Source organism: Phocoena phocoena, chromosome 17 (genome assembly GCF_963924675.1).
Source record: "Phocoena phocoena chromosome 17, mPhoPho1.1, whole genome shotgun sequence".
NCBI classification, from domain to species: Eukaryota; Metazoa; Chordata; class Mammalia; order Artiodactyla; family Phocoenidae; genus Phocoena; species Phocoena phocoena.
In genome coordinates, this window is record NC_089235.1 from 28,734,249 (window position 1) to 28,752,060 (window position 17,812).

The 17,812-nt window shown below is 37.5% G+C and overlaps 1 protein-coding gene across 2 annotated transcripts; it reads right to left on the reverse strand.

Annotated features, from left to right (window-relative positions):
* Window positions 1-361: 361 nt before the first annotated feature.
* Window positions 362-3,232, reverse strand: RBIS (ribosomal biogenesis factor). Of its 2 annotated transcripts, XM_065895634.1 has the most exons (3): window positions 3,119-3,232; window positions 759-875; window positions 362-496 (listed from the first exon to the last, which is right to left on the reverse strand). In XM_065895634.1, exons 1-3 carry the CDS (start codon window positions 3,230-3,232, stop codon window positions 425-427), a joined length of 303 nt encoding a protein of 100 aa, XP_065751706.1. In that variant the 3' UTR covers window positions 362-424. The 2 variants fall into 2 exon arrangements, with proteins under 2 accessions (XP_065751706.1, XP_065751707.1); XM_065895635.1 differs by lacking the exon at window positions 759-875.
* Window positions 3,233-17,812: the final 14,580 nt, after the last annotated feature.

Consider the following 17,812-nt stretch of genomic DNA (forward strand, 5'->3'; position numbering starts at 1 on the left):
TGTTTTTTTCCTTATATGAGAGGAAAGTTAAAGTAGACTTAAGGTCATCAAAAACAAAAAAGTTGGCCAAGGGCTCATCATTTGTTTGTCTTACATTTTTACTGCCACGAGACTGTCCATATTTCTGTGTATCCTCTGATCCAGACATTCACTGCCACTTATAAAGTGAAGGGTGTAAACTAGGATATATTAACTGTTTCAGTGAACAGATTTTGTGAAGTGCCTTCTGTTTTAGCACTTTAAGTTTATCACATTTTGTTGACTTCTGACATTCCACTTTCCTAGGTTATAGGAAAGATCTGTTTATGTAGTTTGTTTTTAAAATGTGCCAATGCCTGTACATTAACAAGATTTTTAAAAATAAAATTGTATAAAACATTTAATTTATTGGTCTTTTTGGAGAATTTGATGCATCACCAGTGTATTACAACTGAGCCATTAATCTTGTAGCTTCATCAACATTAACTGGTTCGTTTTCATGACACTGCTGAGGAATCTGGAGAGAAAATTACATTTAAAAATTCAGATAATAGCAAATAAAAATGACATAATCTACTGACATATCTATTATTCAATATAATTTCTTCTAGTTGTACTTTTGGAAATAGAACAATAAATTCCCATATTTTAGACTCAATGTTTTAAAGTCTGAATAAGCTATACATACTACAGAGCCAAATACTAAAAATTACAATCAATACAGGCTTTGAAAATTTGCAGTTTATTAGCCAGAACAAAAGGAAGTGATTTCCACTCACCAGCTGTTTCTGCAGAGGTTCAAGAGAAAGGCCTTTTACGAACTGTACAAGTACCTTTTGCATATCTACAAAAGCTTTATTCACGCTGTTAACTTTTTCATCATTCATGATGTTTATCTTTTAAAAAAAGAAAAAGAGCATTAATCCATGATCTCACAACCATTAAGGATAAAAATATAGGCAACCTTAATTTAATCTTGTTACCCCCCAAACCTATAAACTCTTATCAATCCTACCAATTTATGGAGACAATTTACACTAAAATTCTTAGTCTTATTGGACATTTTAGACAAAAGGTTCTGTTTTTTAAAAAATAAGAATTATGTGGATATACCTCATACCTTGACTTTCCTGGAATAAGCAGGCCAAAATATGTGACTATCTTTCTAAGCTACGGTGCTATCGTCTCTCATCTGTAAAACGAGGAACCTGGATAGCATGCTTCCAGTGTCCTTCTAACAGTACGTCTCTGAATCCTTCCTTGATAGAAGTGCCTGGCAGTCTCCTGAGGACAGCGGCCCCTGTAGCTGTCCTCGCTTGAATCTGAAAGGTGGGGGTGGTATTCTTGTTCTTCACAGCTGCTCCCCAACCATTTCTCCTTCAAAACTTTTGGCTCTTTTGCATCTTATGCATCAGGACATTCTGACACCCCTCTCCTCATTATTGTCACCTATCAACACCATGATTACTTGCTCCTTCGTGAAAGATCTCAAACCATGGCTCACTGACCCCTCTCACGCCTGGCGTCGCTGTTTAGTGGCTACAACAAAAACCTATCCTATGGCTTCTTAATCTCTTCAGGTCCTCATCTCCAGGGGTCTTTTCCACGACCTACCTTGCCATCACTCCCGTGCATTACCTTAGGCTGCATCATTACCTGTTACCGCACCACTTCCTATCCTTCTATTCACTTATTTTATTAATTCTTAAATCTCACTGAAATCTTTTCCTTCTATTCACTTATTTTATCCTTCTATTCACTTATTTTATTAATTAATTCTTAAATCTCACTGAAATCTTTTCCCACCAAGTTCACTATTGTTCACATTTTCATATCCCCACTTTTTCCTTTAGCCTGCACAGATTCCATGACCACTAATCAGTCACTCCTTCACACCCTAACTCTACTACTTCTCTTCTCTCCCTCAATCAGACTTGCCTGGTAACCTAGTTAAACTCAAGTATCAGCCTTTTGGAGCCCAAAACTGAAGCTCTAGAAAATCATAGCTGGCTGACTGGCTTCACTTTAAGTTCATGGCCACCAACTTCAATTTACCATTTATATAGTACCTGGTGATTGTACGACCTCCCCCTAAGGCTGCTTTCTCAGAAAAGTGTTCGATACTTTCTCCAACCAGGCTGCCTACCCACAGATCTTTTCCATTAGTATCCATAAAGCTTCTAGGACTTCCTATCCAAACAAAATAATTTTCCTCAAATATACCAAGCCTTCACCCAGCTGGGGGTCTTTGCACTCACTATTCTTTCTGCCTAGAACATGCTGCTCCCAACACTTCCCAGCAGTTTGCATCACTGGCTCCTATCAGGCAGGTCTTGGCTTCAATGTCAACCCTGAAGACAGTTCTATCTAAAACTGTCACCCCCAAACCCCAGTCATATCACCCAGCTTTATTTCCTTTTTAGCATTTCCAAAGTCATGAAATTGCTCCACCAAAAAGTTTAACTCAGCTAGTTCATGAAGACTGAGAGATAAAATGTTACATTTCTATGGACCGTTATGATAATTACTAAGTCCTCTAGAGGTGACTCCACCTATTACTTAAGCTTGAAAACATTTTCTTGAATAATCTTCTTAAGGAGTCTACTTAATCTTGAAGAAATTTCCCATTCCCCAAATATTTTGAAATAAAGTAACTCCTTTCTTTTCAAATTTTGTATTTTAAGAAACAAAATATTTTATCTTCTATTTTTAGGTTTTTATCTGAGTTCTAGATATCTTCAGAGAAGTAAGAATTACTGAGGAGAAAAAGAATGGGTGTTGACTGACATTCCATGTCTTGACTCTGTTGAAAGCTTCTTGAATATATGAGTTTAGAGATAACTTTTCCATACCATGTTTTTTTATGATTTCTATGCTCTGAGAAAACTATTAAAACTGTTACTTGGAGCCTCATACATTTGCAGTTAAAATGCTTGCTTCTTTTTGCACATTTGAATTCAAGAAAGGGAGGTTATTTTTCTTCATCTCTTTCTTTTTTAAAACAAATGTTTAAAATCATCATGCTTTTGTAGGAAAGGCTAAGAACCTGTTTTAAATATTAGCATTCAGTTTTTCAGTAGCTTTACAATTATGCTTTGCTTGTAAACAATAAAGTCAAGAGTGCATAAGTGATACTAACCTTCTTCAGATTAGTGGTAACTGGTTTTGCTTTATTTTTAACCTTAAAGCTTTTTTGGCTGGCTATGTGGAATACATTCCTGGACTTCTGTCCTCTTAGTTTGTTCTTGGCCATTGTCTAGGAAAGAAAGAAAAGGAGCTCAATTAAGTTGCCCATGTTCATGAACTGTAAATCAATTTCAGTTTTTGGAAGTAAAGGTACCAATTAAATCTAAGAAGTTCCACCTTCCTCCTGATTATTTTTAAAATTGCTGCTTGTATAAAAATTATCTCCATGTCCTTTTGGTCCTACTAGATTTTTCTGTTTCAGTGCAGAGTGTGTAGCTAATTCTTTTCTGCATCTCCAGCACCTAACCCATAAGACGCTCCACATTAGTTTCTGCCAGTTAGATTAATTAATATTCTCAACACAACAATTGTGTTTTTTCAGCTTTCTGCAGCATCTGACAATGCTAACCATCACCATCCATCCTTCTGCTAGTTTACATACTGCTATTCCATTCCGGTTCCTTTCATACTCTAGGACTGACTCCCTTCTCCCTCCTTCTTTCATTCCTTTTTACTTGCCCCATTTTCACTCCTGTGTGCACCTCCTCAAAACCAGTACTTAATCTTACACCTCCTAACCCCCACGTTAAATTACTTTCATGACTTCCACATCACCTCTGTGTGAATGGTTCTTGCCTAAAAACTGTAGGTATTATCTTTGTTTTATAGCTAAACATACTAAGCCTATAAATTCTACTTGAGAAACATCTCTCAAACCTGTCTTTAACAATGCACGTGAGGAACAATTTAAAAAATATTAATAGTTAAGATTTATTAAGCTTTTACTACATGTACAGCACTATGCTAACATTTTATGTGTTTTAACTAATTTACTCCTTACAACAACACTTTGTAGGAGGTACTATTTTATTCTCATTTTACAGATTAAAAAAAAAATCTGATGCAAAGAGAAGCTAATCTGCCCATTGTTGCACTATTAGTAGTCAGAGAATGCTAAGATTCAAAGCCAAGCAGACTAGATCCTGAGCTCTCATTATGTGATGTGGTCTCTCATATATAAATAAAAATGCAGTACAAAAACATGATTTAGTACTGCCTAGTTCAGGACTGGGTTACTGCTTTAGTCCCTAGGACTATTTGGTTAGACTCTGGGTTGGGACAAACTATACCCATGGACCAAATCAGGTCAGGAACCTGTCTTTGTAAATGACGTTTTATTAGAACCCAGCTATGTCCATTCAATTATGTATGTTTTGTCTGTGGCTGCTTTCCTGCGACAACTGTGACTCGCAAAGCCTAAAATATTTACTATTTGGCCCTTTACGGAAAGACTGTCAACCCCTGGCTTAAGCCACATGCATTCAAGTCTATCCTGCGTAGTGGTATGAAATGAACCGTCCCAATGTTAAAATCCTTCAGTGGCTCCTCCAACCCACAAGGAGCAATATTCTTTGTCCTGACGTATTGCTGGAAACCTGACTCTAGCATAAATCTGTCAAAGGTATCTCCTGCTATTTCTCTATACCGACTCTAGTCTACTAATTACTGTCTGAAGACACCTTGCACATTCTTCCCTTCTTCCCTTTGCTCACATTGTATCTCTCCTCCTTCAATGTCAGCCTCAGGAACAACAGAGACAGCAATGCTTCCGAACCCCAACAGAACTCCTTCTAAAAAAAAATAAATAAATAAACACAGTAGAAAATACATGATTATTATAGAAGCAGAAAATACACATAAACCACCCCCAAATTAAATAATCTAAAATCCTTCCAATAAGTAACCAAAATCCAACCATTCGTCTAGTATTCATTAATCAATTACTATGTACCAAGTGTGGTACAGAACCTATATACATACATATAAAACATATACAAACACAAGAAACATAAAGATAGGTGCTGTAACTGACAGCATACGAGTGGAGTCACAAAAAGGAAACATCCAATACAGTTGGGGACTTGAGGAAGGTTCGTGGAGAAGGTGAGAGCCTAGCTGGGGGGGTAGTGGGATAGGGATTTTCTCTAACAACCACGTGGAAACTGGTGACAACATAACAACCCAAAACTGGTACCCTGCCGTGGGCTGAAGGCCCAGCAGGCATGGGGGTTTCAGGCCTGAGCCAGCAGGCCTGCGGCCGAGTAGGGCTGCCTAAGGCAGCAAGCGACGACGGAACGGAGCCTCCAGACGGCAGCAGCCCGCGGACGGCCAATCCTGTCTCAACCCTCGGAAACTCCACGCCAGCGCGCCGGAAATTTTTTTAATTAATCTCTCACCAGTCCTCCGATACCCTCGTGTACGGGTTTAAGCTCCAGGTAACGCCATTTGCACCCGCAGGATCCAGGAAGTTCCGGAATGAGGGAGCCAGTCAAGGGTCCGCTCTCAGGTCGTAGTTTCCGCCCACCGAGATAAGCTCCTCCCACAGGGCGGAGTCTTGCCCCGTGAGCTTGGTCTGCAGACGGAGATAAGCCCCGCCCATCGAGCGTCGTTCCGCCCACCGAGCGTCGTTCCGCTCACTGGCTGGTTTCCCACCCACCTAACGTAGCCCTGCCCACAGAACCGTCTCAGCTGTGGAGCACCCTTCCCTAAACACAGGACCCTCACTGTTAACGTGCCTTGCCGTTCGCTGGGTTAAGAACCTCTACTCAGGTGAGGCGTCGAAGACGCGGCTAAGTCTGGAGTTCCTCGCAGGGGTATGTGTACAGAAACCACCCGAAGTGTCTGAGTCACCAGAGCCACACAGACTGTAACACTGGTGTTCGGCTCTCAGCCGCTTACTGCTGGCTGGCTCTGTCCGCGCTCCCAGGAGGTGGCGCTGCGCACCTCTGGGTGGCGTCCCGGGTTTGGTTGGAGCAACAAAGAACCTAATGTCTGGAACAGATCTAGAACTATAATCTCCCAAGGGAAATTTTGTAGTGAGCCAAAAGTTGAAATGCTTTTCTCATTGAAGTTTCCTTGCTTCAAAATGAGAATTTCTGACAGCACAGCAGAGGCACAAGAAAATATCAATAAGTTGTAAAACAAGAATCAGGGAACTTTAGAAAATCTTAGAAGAAACATTTTTGCCTTCCAGTTTTATGTCTGTGTGTGTATATTTCCCAGTTAAGGTGTTCTGGGTTGAGTTTTCTAGAAAAAAGAATCACTTCTTCCAAGACGATCTTTCCACTGAGGTAACAGTTTTCACATGTTCTTTCCTTATTTTGTTACAGTCTTAGGGAAAGCCAGCTTTTAAACAAATGTAGAAGTACTGACATTTTTGTATCATTTTTGTAACGGTACATGAGTTCTGCTCTAAATATCAAAATAAGGCCAAAGTACCATTCCCCTTTTGCAAGTGAGAATGCTGAGGCTCAGAGTCTAAGCCATTTTCTGTATCTACACAACTAGTAATTGAAAAAGCCAAACTAGAATCCACGTGGGCTGGCCGTCGGTCAAGTCCTCTTCCTGCCAAATCAGCCACTTGCCTGCTTATAGAAAGATGAACCACTTTTACAGTAAATCACTTTATTGTTTATGTCCATCACAAAAAATTAGGGAATACGTTAAGGAATGAGGAATAATTACTTGTCAATGTAATTTTATTAAAATTCTGTAATTTTTCTAAAGAGTGACTTTTAAAAACACCTTAAAATGCATTATAAAATGCCCATAATGTGTGGTGGCAAGACCAAAGTAACATCAAAGCGACAGAAAACCATTAGATTCTTTCACAAGGCCAGTTATCCAGGAATACTGAAGCTAAAAGGTGAATATAATTATGGTTCCTTGAATGTGAAGTTATTGATATATATGCAGAAGACAAAGAAATAGATGCAATGGAATGACATTATAGTCTTTATGAAAACTTACGGGCCTAGCTTTCATTTGGAAATGGTGAGATAGAGATACTTACACCATGGAAATAACATGGTTATACAGGCAATGGCAGAGGCACTGTATGAGGTATGAGTGAGAAGGCATGATTTCTGTTTACTTCTGTTACCTACCAACAGTGTGACTGTGGAAAAGTTACTTCATTTCTCTGTGCCTCCCTTTCCCATATGTAGATGGCCGCTCAGTAAATACCCACTTCAGAGAACATTCATTATCTGCTCAGCATTCCTCTCTGGGGAACCACTCTTCTCCCATTAAGTGATCCTGGTTGAATGAATAATTACAGTCCTCGTCTAAAGATTTTCCAGCCAGAGCTAGTGGAGACACTTCTTGCTTTTAGTATCCTTGTGCTGGGATGATGTGAAATTGAGGCTGCTAGTTGCCGTCTCCTCCAGCAACTTGAGGGAAGCCTGACTGCAGTGGGAGAGAATAAGAGCCATGCAAAAGAACACAGAGCTGAACAACAGAACACAGGACCTTGGTGATATCATTGGAGTCCTTGGATTCAGCTATAGATGGAAGAAAGATCCATCCCTGTCTTCTCAGTTATCTGAATGAAAACATTGCTTTTTTTTTTTTTATTGGGTTATTTACTTTTTTGTTGTTTTTTGTTTTTTTGGTGTGGACCATTTTTAAAGTCTTTATTGAATTTATTACAATATTGCTTCTGTTTTATGTTTTGGTTTTTTGGCTGCGAGGCCTGTAGGATCTTAATTCCCCAACCAGGGATCAAACCTACACCCCCTGCATTGGAAGGCAAAGTCCTAACCACTGGACTGCTAGGGAAGTCCCTGTTGGGTTATTTATTTATTTTGCGGTACACGGGCCTCTCACTGTTGTGGCCTCTCCCACTGCAGAGCACAGGCTCTGGACGCACAGGCTCAGTGGCCACGGCTCACGGGCCTGGCCGCTCTGTGGCATGTGGGATCTTCCCGGACCGGGGCACGAACCCGCGTCCCCTGCATCATCAGGCGGACTCTCAACCACTGTGCCACCAGGGAAGCCCCCTGTTGGGTTATTTTTTTTAACCACTTGTACCTTGAAGAGTCTTAACTCTACTCCTGTTCAGCCTACTTCACAGGATTTTGTACAGAGTTAGTGAAATACAAAACATGAAAGCATAAGGTATTACTAAGACAAAAGAAAGAAGCACGTAATTTTCTAAAAGACATTTTTCTAATTCTCTATGAACCAAATAGCTTCAAGATTTCTAATCTTTAAAAATTCATCCCAATCTCATACTTCCAGTTTTTCTAAAAACCTTAAAGATGAATAAAATCATAAATAAAGAAACATTTTTTTGGAAACCTTAGCTTTCCTGTTGAGACTCAGCAATGCGGAGTCCTTTATACAGCTTCAGTCCTCAAAGAACGGTCTTGGAAGCAATTCAACAAGTTAACAAATATAATTAGGGAGAAGAAAATGAGAGCCCACAAAAATAATTACAAATCATCTGCAATAAAACTTATAGCCCTCTCCCAGAACAAAGCCAGCGTTGTGTAGATGATGCTCCATGATAGACTTGTTTCATTCATCAACCTTATTTGCCCCACTACTCAGTTTCATTCAGCTGAAATAGTTTGAACACCTAGGCTCTGTGAGGCCTCAAAGGAAGTACTTTCTTGTAAAGAGGACAGTCATTTGAGATAGACGTATTCATATGAATTGATCATTTTTGACAGAAAGTGGTAAGGACTATGATAAATGCACAAAAATGAGCTATTTATGGAAGGAAATAATTCAGAATTCTGGAAACATTCATGTTAAAAGTTCTCATCTGATTGTCTTAGAGAAGAAGTCGGCAAACTACAGCCTACAGGCCAGATTCAGCCCGCTGCTTATTTTTGTACAGCCCGTGAGCTACGAATGGTTTTACATTTTAAAATGGAGGAAAAACATCAAAATAGGGACAATATGTTGCAACACATGAACATTTTATTAAATTCACATTTCAGTGTCAGTAAGCACAGTTTCATTGGAGCAGAGCCACACTCATTTACATACTATTTATGGCTGCTTTCACGCTACAACAGCAGAGTTGAGTAGTTGAGACAGAGACCACATAGCCTACAAAACCTAAAATATTTACTACCTGGCCCTTTACCAACTTAATACTTTAAAAAACTTTACCAACTCATCTTAGAGGATGAGCAGCATGGTGGTATAATTGGTCGAAGTATTCGTGTTTTAAACTCAAAGCAGTAGGAGGCTTAAAAGGATGAAACTACTTTTCCTCCCAGTATTCTAAGGTAGCTAAACCTTTACAAAATGAGTTTGAGTTTCCTTGCCTCTAATGATTATTGATGATTTTTATGTTTCTAGGCTGAAAATGGAAGTTTCCAGGTATAAAGGCATTCCCACTTGAGTCTTCCTTAGGGAATGGAGAAAGGAAATAACCTAATGCTTGGGGAAAAGATGAGCTTCTGGAGACCAAGGAAATGGTTGGGGAGAAGGTGGTGAGGGTTTTTCTGCAAGTGATTGAGACTTAAGACCCTGTGGCACATGCCACCATGGCCTGGGGAGTAGTAGCATAAGATCCCTACACCAGCAAATGTCACAGAATGGATGGAGCTTTCTGCCTTCAAGTGAAATGTGGATTTTGATATTAAGCATTACAGCAGCCATTGTGATGAACTGAAAACTAGAGAAAGTTTTTCTTTTCTGTGTGCAGGGTAAGCTACCCGCTTCCCATATACTTGAGACTGAGATGAAATTTTTATGCCAAATTAAAGAGTGAAAATTTGGAGCCAGATTTAATTTGATTTAAAACTTTAAGTTTTATGGTATTTCTGTTATGCATACATTCAAGAATGTGTGTTATGATATTTCTTACACTCAAGAATTTTAACAGGCAAAAGTGGAGCTATAAAGCCTTATAGGAATAGAGCATGACACGAGCAAGCCAGAGACCCAGAAATGGACATGCTATGCTTGTAGGAGTGGGAGAGGTCCAATGTGGATGGAGGAGTGGGGGTGTGGAGATGCTGTTGAAGATGAGGCTGGTAAGATGAGCTAATGAAGGACCTTGACAACCAGGAAAGGTTTATTTTTTTACTTTAGAAGAGTTTCAAACTTACAGAAAAATCACAAAAATAATACAAGTTGTTTTTTTCTGAACCATTTGAGAGTAAGTTACTGACAAGAGGTCCCTTTACCCCACATATGTTAGTGTGTATTTCCTACAAATAAGGATATTCTCCCATATAACAATACAGCCATCAAAAATCAGGACATGAACACTGATTCCTTCTACTTCACAGTCACCATTCAAACTGTCGATTATCCCTGTAATGTCTTTTATAGTAAAAGGATCCTATTCAGGATAAAGTGTTACATTTAGTTATCATACTTTTTTTTTCTTCCAGTTTATCCAGATATATGACATTATAGTGCTGTATAAGTTTGAGGTACAGCAAAGTGATGTTACATACATTATGAAATGATACCACAATAAGTTTAATGAACATCCATCATCTCATGTATTCAATGTATACAAAATAAAAGAAAATGAAAAAGAAAGTTTTTTTCCGTGATGAGAACTCAGGTTTACTCCCTTAACAATGCTCATAGGGGCTTCCCTGGTGGCGCAGTGGTTAAAAGTCTGCCTGCCGATGCAGGGGACATGGGTTCGTGCCCTGGTCCGGGAAAATCCCACATGCCGCGGAGCGGCTGCGCCTGTGAGCCATGGCTGCTGAGCCTGTGCGTCCGGAGCCTGTGCTCTGCAACGGGAGAGGCCACGACAGTGAGAGGTCCGCGTACCGCAACAAAACAAAACAAAACAAAACATAAAACAAAAAAACAATGCTCATATATAATGTACAGCAGTGTTAATTATATTAATCGAGTTGTACATGACATCCCTAGTACTTGTTTATTTTATAACTGGAAGTGCGTACCTTTTCATCACATTCATCCAATTCCCCCTTCCCCCACCTTACCTCTGGTAACCACACATCTGGTCTCTTTTTCTATAAGTTTGTTTACTGAAGTATAGTTGACCTACAACACTATTAATTCCTTGGTGCACAACTTAGTGATCGGATATTTCTATACATTACAGAAACGATCACCACAATAAGTCTTAATTAACATCTGTCACCATACAAAGATACTACATTATTATTGACTATATTCTTCATGCTGTACATATCATGCTCATGGCTCATTTATTTGTATGTCTTAATTCTTCCTCACCTATTTTACTCATCCCCTCCCAGTCCCCTCTGGCAACCACTTGTTTTTTCTCTACAACTCTGTTTCTGTTTTGTTATGTTTGTTCATTTGTTTTATTTTTTACATTCTACAAATAAGTGAAATCATATGGTGTCTGTCTTTCTCTGTCTGACTTATTACACATACTATAATACCCTCTAGATCCGTCCATGTTGTCACAAATGGCAAAATTTCATTCTTTTTTTATGAAAAAATATGCACCACATCTTCTTTATCCATTCATCTATTGATGGATACTTAGGTTACTTCTATATCTTGGCTATTGTAAATAGTGCTGCTATGAACATTGGGGTACATATATCTTTTTGAATTACTGTTTTTGTTTTCTTTGGAAAAATACCCAGAATTGCAATGTCTGGATTATATGGTAGTTCTATTTTAATTTTTTTGAGGAAGCTCCGTATTGTTTTTTTATTGTAGCTGCGCCAATTTACATACCCAGAAACCATGCAAAAAGTTTTCCCTTTCTCCACATTCTCTCCAAAAGGAAGAAACTAACAGTAACAAAATAGCAGTAGGGGATTTTAACACGCCACTTATATCAATAAGAAAATCAATAAGGGAACACTGACCCTAAATGATACATTAGACCAGATGAACTTAATAGACTATAGAATATTCCATTCCAAAGCAGCAGAATACACATTTTTTTCAGGTGCACATGGAATATTCTCCAGGATAGACCACATGCTAGGCCACAAATAAATTTAAGAATGATATCAAGCATCTTTTCTGGCTACAACACTATGAGACTAGAAATCAACCACAAGAAAAAAAATACAAAAACCAAAAACACACGGAGGCTAAACAATATGCTACTAAACAACCAGTGGGTCACTGAAGCAATCAAGAGGAAATCAAAAAATACCTGGAGACAAATGAAAATAAAAACACATATGATCCAATATCTATGGGATGCAGCAAAAGCAGTTTTAAGAGGGAAGTGTATAGCAAAACAAGCCTACCTCAGGAAACAAACAAACAAACTCAAAGTTAGTAGAAGAAAACAATAAGAGTAAAAATAATGAAATAGAGACTGAAAAAGCAACATAAAAAATCCATAAAACTAAAGAGTTTGTTCTTTAAAAAGATAATCAGAATTGATAAACTAGCCTGATAAAGAAAAAAAGAGAGGTCCCAAATAAATCAAATCCGAAATGAAAAAGGAGAAGTTACAATCAACACCACAGAAATTAAAAGGATCATAAAGAATTACTATGAACAATTAAATGCCAATAAAATGAACAACCTAGAAGAAATAAATTCCTAGAAGAGTACAATATCCTAAGACTGAATCAGGAAGAAATAGAAATTATTAACAGATAAATTACCAATAATGAAATTGAATCAGTAATTTTAAAAAAAGAAACCTCCCATACAAACAAAAGTTCAGGAACAGACGGCTTCACAGGTGAATACTACCAAACATTTAAACAAGAGTTAATGCCTGTCCTTAAACTATTTACAAAATTTGCAGAGGAAAGAGTGTTTCTGAACTCATTCTATGAGGCCAGCATCACCCTGATACCAAAACCAGAAAAAGACACTACAAAAAAAAAATTATAGGTCACTATCACTGATGAACAAAGATGCAAATGTCCTCAACAAAATATTAGCAAACCGAATTCAACAATATAATAAAAGGATCATATACCATGATCAAGTGAGACTTATCCCAAAGATGCAGGATGGGTCAATATTCACAAATCAATGTGATACACCACATTAACAAAGTGAAAAATAGAAATATCATTTTAGTAGATAAAGAAAAAGCTTTTGACAAAATTCGACATCCATTTATGATAAAGACTCTCAACAAAGTGGGTATAGAGAGACCCTACCTCAACATAATAAAGGCCATATGTGACAAGCCTAAAGCTAAGATACTCAATGGTGAAAAGCTGAAAGCATTTCCTCTGAGATCAGGAGAAGGACAAGGATGCCCACTCTCTCCACATTTATTCAACATAATATTGGAAGTCCTAGCCACAACAATCAGATAAGAAAAGGAAATAAAATACATCCAGATTGGAAAAAAGAGGAAGTAAAACTGTCACTGTTGTCAGATGACATATTATATATAGAAAATCCTAAAAATGCCACTACACTATTAGAACTCATCAATGAATTCAGTAAAGTTGCAGGATTCAAAATTAATATGCAGAAATCTATTGCATTTCTATACACTAACAATGAACTATAGGTATTCTTTTTGATACAATGGTACATGGAATTTTTTCTTAATTTCTCTTTCCTATCGTTAGTTTTTCCCTTTATCTTTGTTGATATTTGCTTTATGTATTTAGGTGCTCCTATGTTGGGTGCTTATGTATTTACAATTGTTAAATCTTCTTATTGGGATGGATCCCTTTATCATTATATGATGTCCTTCGTTGTCTCTTGCTACAGTCTTTGTTTTAAGGTTTGTTTTATCTGTTACAGGTATTGCTACCCCAGGTTTCTTTTTGTTTCCATTTGCATGGAATATATTTTTTCTGTCTCCTCACTTCCAGTCTGTGTGTGTCTTTAGATCTGAAGTGAGTCTCTTGTAGACAGCGTATATATTGGTCTTATTTTTGTATCCATTCAGCCACTCTGTGTCCTTTGATTGGAGAATTTAGTCCATTTCCATTTATAGTAATTATTGTTAGGCATGTACTTGTTGCCGTTTTGTTAATTGTTTACTGGTTGTTTTTATAGTTTTTTTTGTTCCTTTTATTTTCTCTTTCCTTGTGATTTGTTGACTGTCTTTAGTGTTGTTTGGGTTCCTTTCTCTTTTGTGTGTGTGTGTATCTATCATAGAGTTTTGGTTTCTGGTTATCAGAAGGTTTATATGTGGCTATATATATATATAACATATTTATACATATGTATCATCATATGTATATACATGATTATTTTTAAGTTGATGATCTGTTAAGTTCCAACTCATTTTAACAGCCCTGCATTTTTACTCCCGCCACCACCACATTTAACATTTTTGATATAATATTTTACATCTTTCGTTTTGTGTATCCCTTAAGTACTTATTGGGGATATAACATGATTTTCTACTTTTGTCTTTTAATCTGCCTACTATCTTTATAAGTGGTTGATCTACTACCTTTACTGTATATTTGCCTTTATCAATTAGATTTTTCCTCTCATAATTTTCATATTTCTAGTTGTGGCTTTTTCTTTTCTGCTCAGAGAAGTCCCTTTAACTTTTCTTGTAAAGCTATTTCAGTGGTGCTGAACTCTTTTAGCTTTTGCTTGTCAGTAAAACTCTTTCTCTCCCCATCAAATCTGAATGATAGCCTTGCCAGGTAGTTACCATGTTTCTTTAGTCAACTCTTATCTGGAACAGCACCTCACTCTTGCCTTGGTTCTCTTGGCTTGACACTTTTGACAATAATAGTCCAGTTATTAGACAGAATTTTTTTTTTTTTTTTTTTTTGCTGCACTGTGTGGCTAATGGGATCCCAGTTCCCCAACCAGGGATCAAAGCCAGGCCCTCTGCAGTGAGAGTGTGGAGTCCTAACCACTGGACTGCCAGAGAATTCCTCCAGGTAGAATGTTCTTAATTGGTTTTTTTTGTTGTTGTTTCTTTATCATAAAATTCAGAATGCATACTTTTTTTTTTGGTGGGGGAGAAATAGCACAGAAGTGATACTGTGATCTTCTCGTTGCATCCTATAAGGTGGTACATGATTTTGACTTGTCCCATTGTAGAGGATGTAACTTCTGATCACTTAAGAGGATATCCACCAGCTTTCTTCACTATAAAGTTACTCTTTTCCTCATTTTAATCAATAAGTATTTTGTGAGGAGGTATTTGGAATTATGTAAGTATCCCATTCCCATTATGTAAGTATCCCTTTCCTTGAAGCCAAAATCAACATTTTATATGCTGGTTTTGGTACACATTGATGTTTCTTGGATGAATTAATTATTACTATGATGACTGTGAAATTATAATTTTTTTATTTCCATCATTCCTTCTACAGTCATCAGTTGACATTCCATTGTAAGTAAAAACTTTCTCCTTTATTTATTTATTTATTTATTTAAGTATGGGCTCATGAGATGCTATTTTATTCAGTGGATATTATTCAATGGATATTATTTTCATAATTTATTTTGATGTTCACATTGCCCCGTATTTGACCAGTGAGTGCTTCTTCATGTATATCCTTTTTACTTGTCCCCACCATTCCTTGACTACCTCCGTACTTTCTTGCACAACAAAGCATTCCAGATTCATCTAGGACCTACACTTTTCTAGTCCTAGAATCAGTCAAATCTCCATGGAGCCCTGGTTCCTTTTAGAGGAGATTAATATTTGGAAACCAAAATCTTGGATGTTGATGCTTCCACGTCTTCTCAGTGGGCAGAGCTAGGCAATATATGCATGTATGTTTATACCATTTGTCTGTCTAGCTACCTACCTATATACATTCACACACTTCACCAACTGTATGTATTTCTGTATGTGCAAACCATGAGTTCATGCCAATATTTCCAATTCCAATTATTCCAGTTCCAGTTGAATACAATAGGATTTATTTTAGTTTTCTACCTTTCCATATTTGTAATTTCTTTCTCCATCAATGAGAAACCTGACTCCTGTTATTATAAATATATATACTCATTTGATTCATCTTCCTGCTTGTAACAAATCTTCCATCACTGTTGCCAGTCCCCCCAACTCCACCCTATGCAGTTTCCCTCCTAACTCCTAATGGGCTTGCAAAATTTGCTCTGGCTGCTGCCATCTGAAGATATGGCTTCCTCACCCTGCTCAGGCTGTGACCTTCCCTACCCTGCTGCCAGCTTCCCTCATTTATTAAGACCTAATGTCTTTTAAACTGAATTATGAAGGAAGGAAGGAGGAAGAGAAAAAGGAAGACAAGCAAATAACAAAGTTTGGGGTTTTATTCTATGGGGAATGAAGGAGTCCCTTTCCCTCTGTGTCACCCAACACACACACACACACACACACACACACACACACACACACATACACGAGTTTTATGGCTTTGTGTATGGAACCAATTCAGTTGGCAGCATAAAAATAGTTTGGAAGAAAGGATGGTTTTAGGCAGGGAGGCAATGGTCCAGGAAATAAATGATGATGAGGGGTAATGAAGAGATGGAGAACCTGGGATGTTGTGTCCCTGCTGTGTCTCCTTTGAGTATCCAATTCGTGAAGAACAGTCAGTAAAAATGATATACATTCTGCCTTTCTGTTATGGTTTCTTTGTGGGCCAAATAAATAGTAAAGCTACCCTTCAGTGAAATCTGCATTTCTTGTGAGGAGCCAATTATCATGACAATTTTCATGATTGATTATAGAAATGGAGATTCTTTTCTTCCTTTAACTCTTCAGTGACAGAAGCATTTATTTTCAGACTAATAATAAACATCTATAACATATTCTATATAATAAAGTAGAGAAGAGCAGAGCAGACAGGACCTTCAACCTTTCTGTCTAGGTCAAATTCCTGGAAATATCTGGAAAATAAGAACCAGTAAATGAAAAGAGATGATTAACTCTTTGCAGTGTAGGAAAAACAACTCACTTCCTCAGGTTATGATAAAACTGTAGGAGGTAGATCACAGGCTTTATATTTTTATTATTTATTTTCTATAATTTAAATTCAAATATCATATTACTAGTCTCTCAACTAGCCCATGCACTTTTCAGGGGCCAGGTCCATTACTCACCTTTGTATTTCCATCCAGGATTCCATATTTCCAGTGCGTGAGAGGTGTGGCATTAAACATTTGCTGAATGAAATAAAATTCCTTGAAGTATAAAAAGCAGGAAGAGGTTGTAGCCAATACACTAAAAATGACTTTAAAGCTCTATCATCTTTAGCATGACTAAAAAATACCTACAAGAACACTTCTTTTTATCTTCTTGTAGTACTGTTCCTTGGAAATGATAGATGCTTGGCAAATATGTTTTTAATTTAATTAAGCAGATTTTATCCAGAGTAATCTCCTGGCCAAATGCCTAGAAATCCTGAACCTGAACTAATTACAGTCATAAAGGACAGCTTACACATGAAATATCTGAAGGTGAAGAAAGGTCAAATCCATATCACAACGGCAATAAAAATATTCAAAGAGTACATGAAGTCCTTTCACATTTTTTGTGATGCTAGGTTAAAATGCAAGTAGTGGTTAAAAATTATAGGAATTGGGAAATATTTAGCAGATGCATGTTTAAGACTCAGAAAATTGGTAACTGCAAAGGAGGCAGTGAGATCTTAAATTACCATTTGACACTCCAAATTTCAGCAGTGTTTAAAGCAAAATGAAAGGCTGCTGTGCTTTGTAATTATCAATTTTAGCTGATAATGTAAACACTCAAGTTGTCTAAAGCTCAAAAATGATTTTGAGTTGTTTTTCAGTTGACGCTATGTTCAGAGTCTATACAGACTAAAGACAGTTTTTGACTCTTTTTTTGTGATGTTTTACAGCAACTCCGTTGTATTGAAATGCTACTAAGAATTACATGGGCATCTATATTATGATAAATACAACAGAAAATACTGAGGACTGTAAGGTATTTCATGAACATTGTTTTCCTTTT

Coding starts and splice junctions, on each gene's coding strand:
- RBIS (XM_065895634.1), bottom strand. CDS start 3,232: ATGGCCAAGAACAAACTAAGAGGACAGAAGTCCAGGAATGTATTCCAC. Junction 876..3,118: donor TTACCACTAATCTGAAGAAG/GTTAGTATCACT, acceptor TTTTTTTAAAAG/ATAAACATCATGAATGATGA. Junction 497..758: donor AACCTCTGCAGAAACAGCTG/GTGAGTGGAAAT, acceptor TTTTCTCTCCAG/ATTCCTCAGCAGTGTCATGA.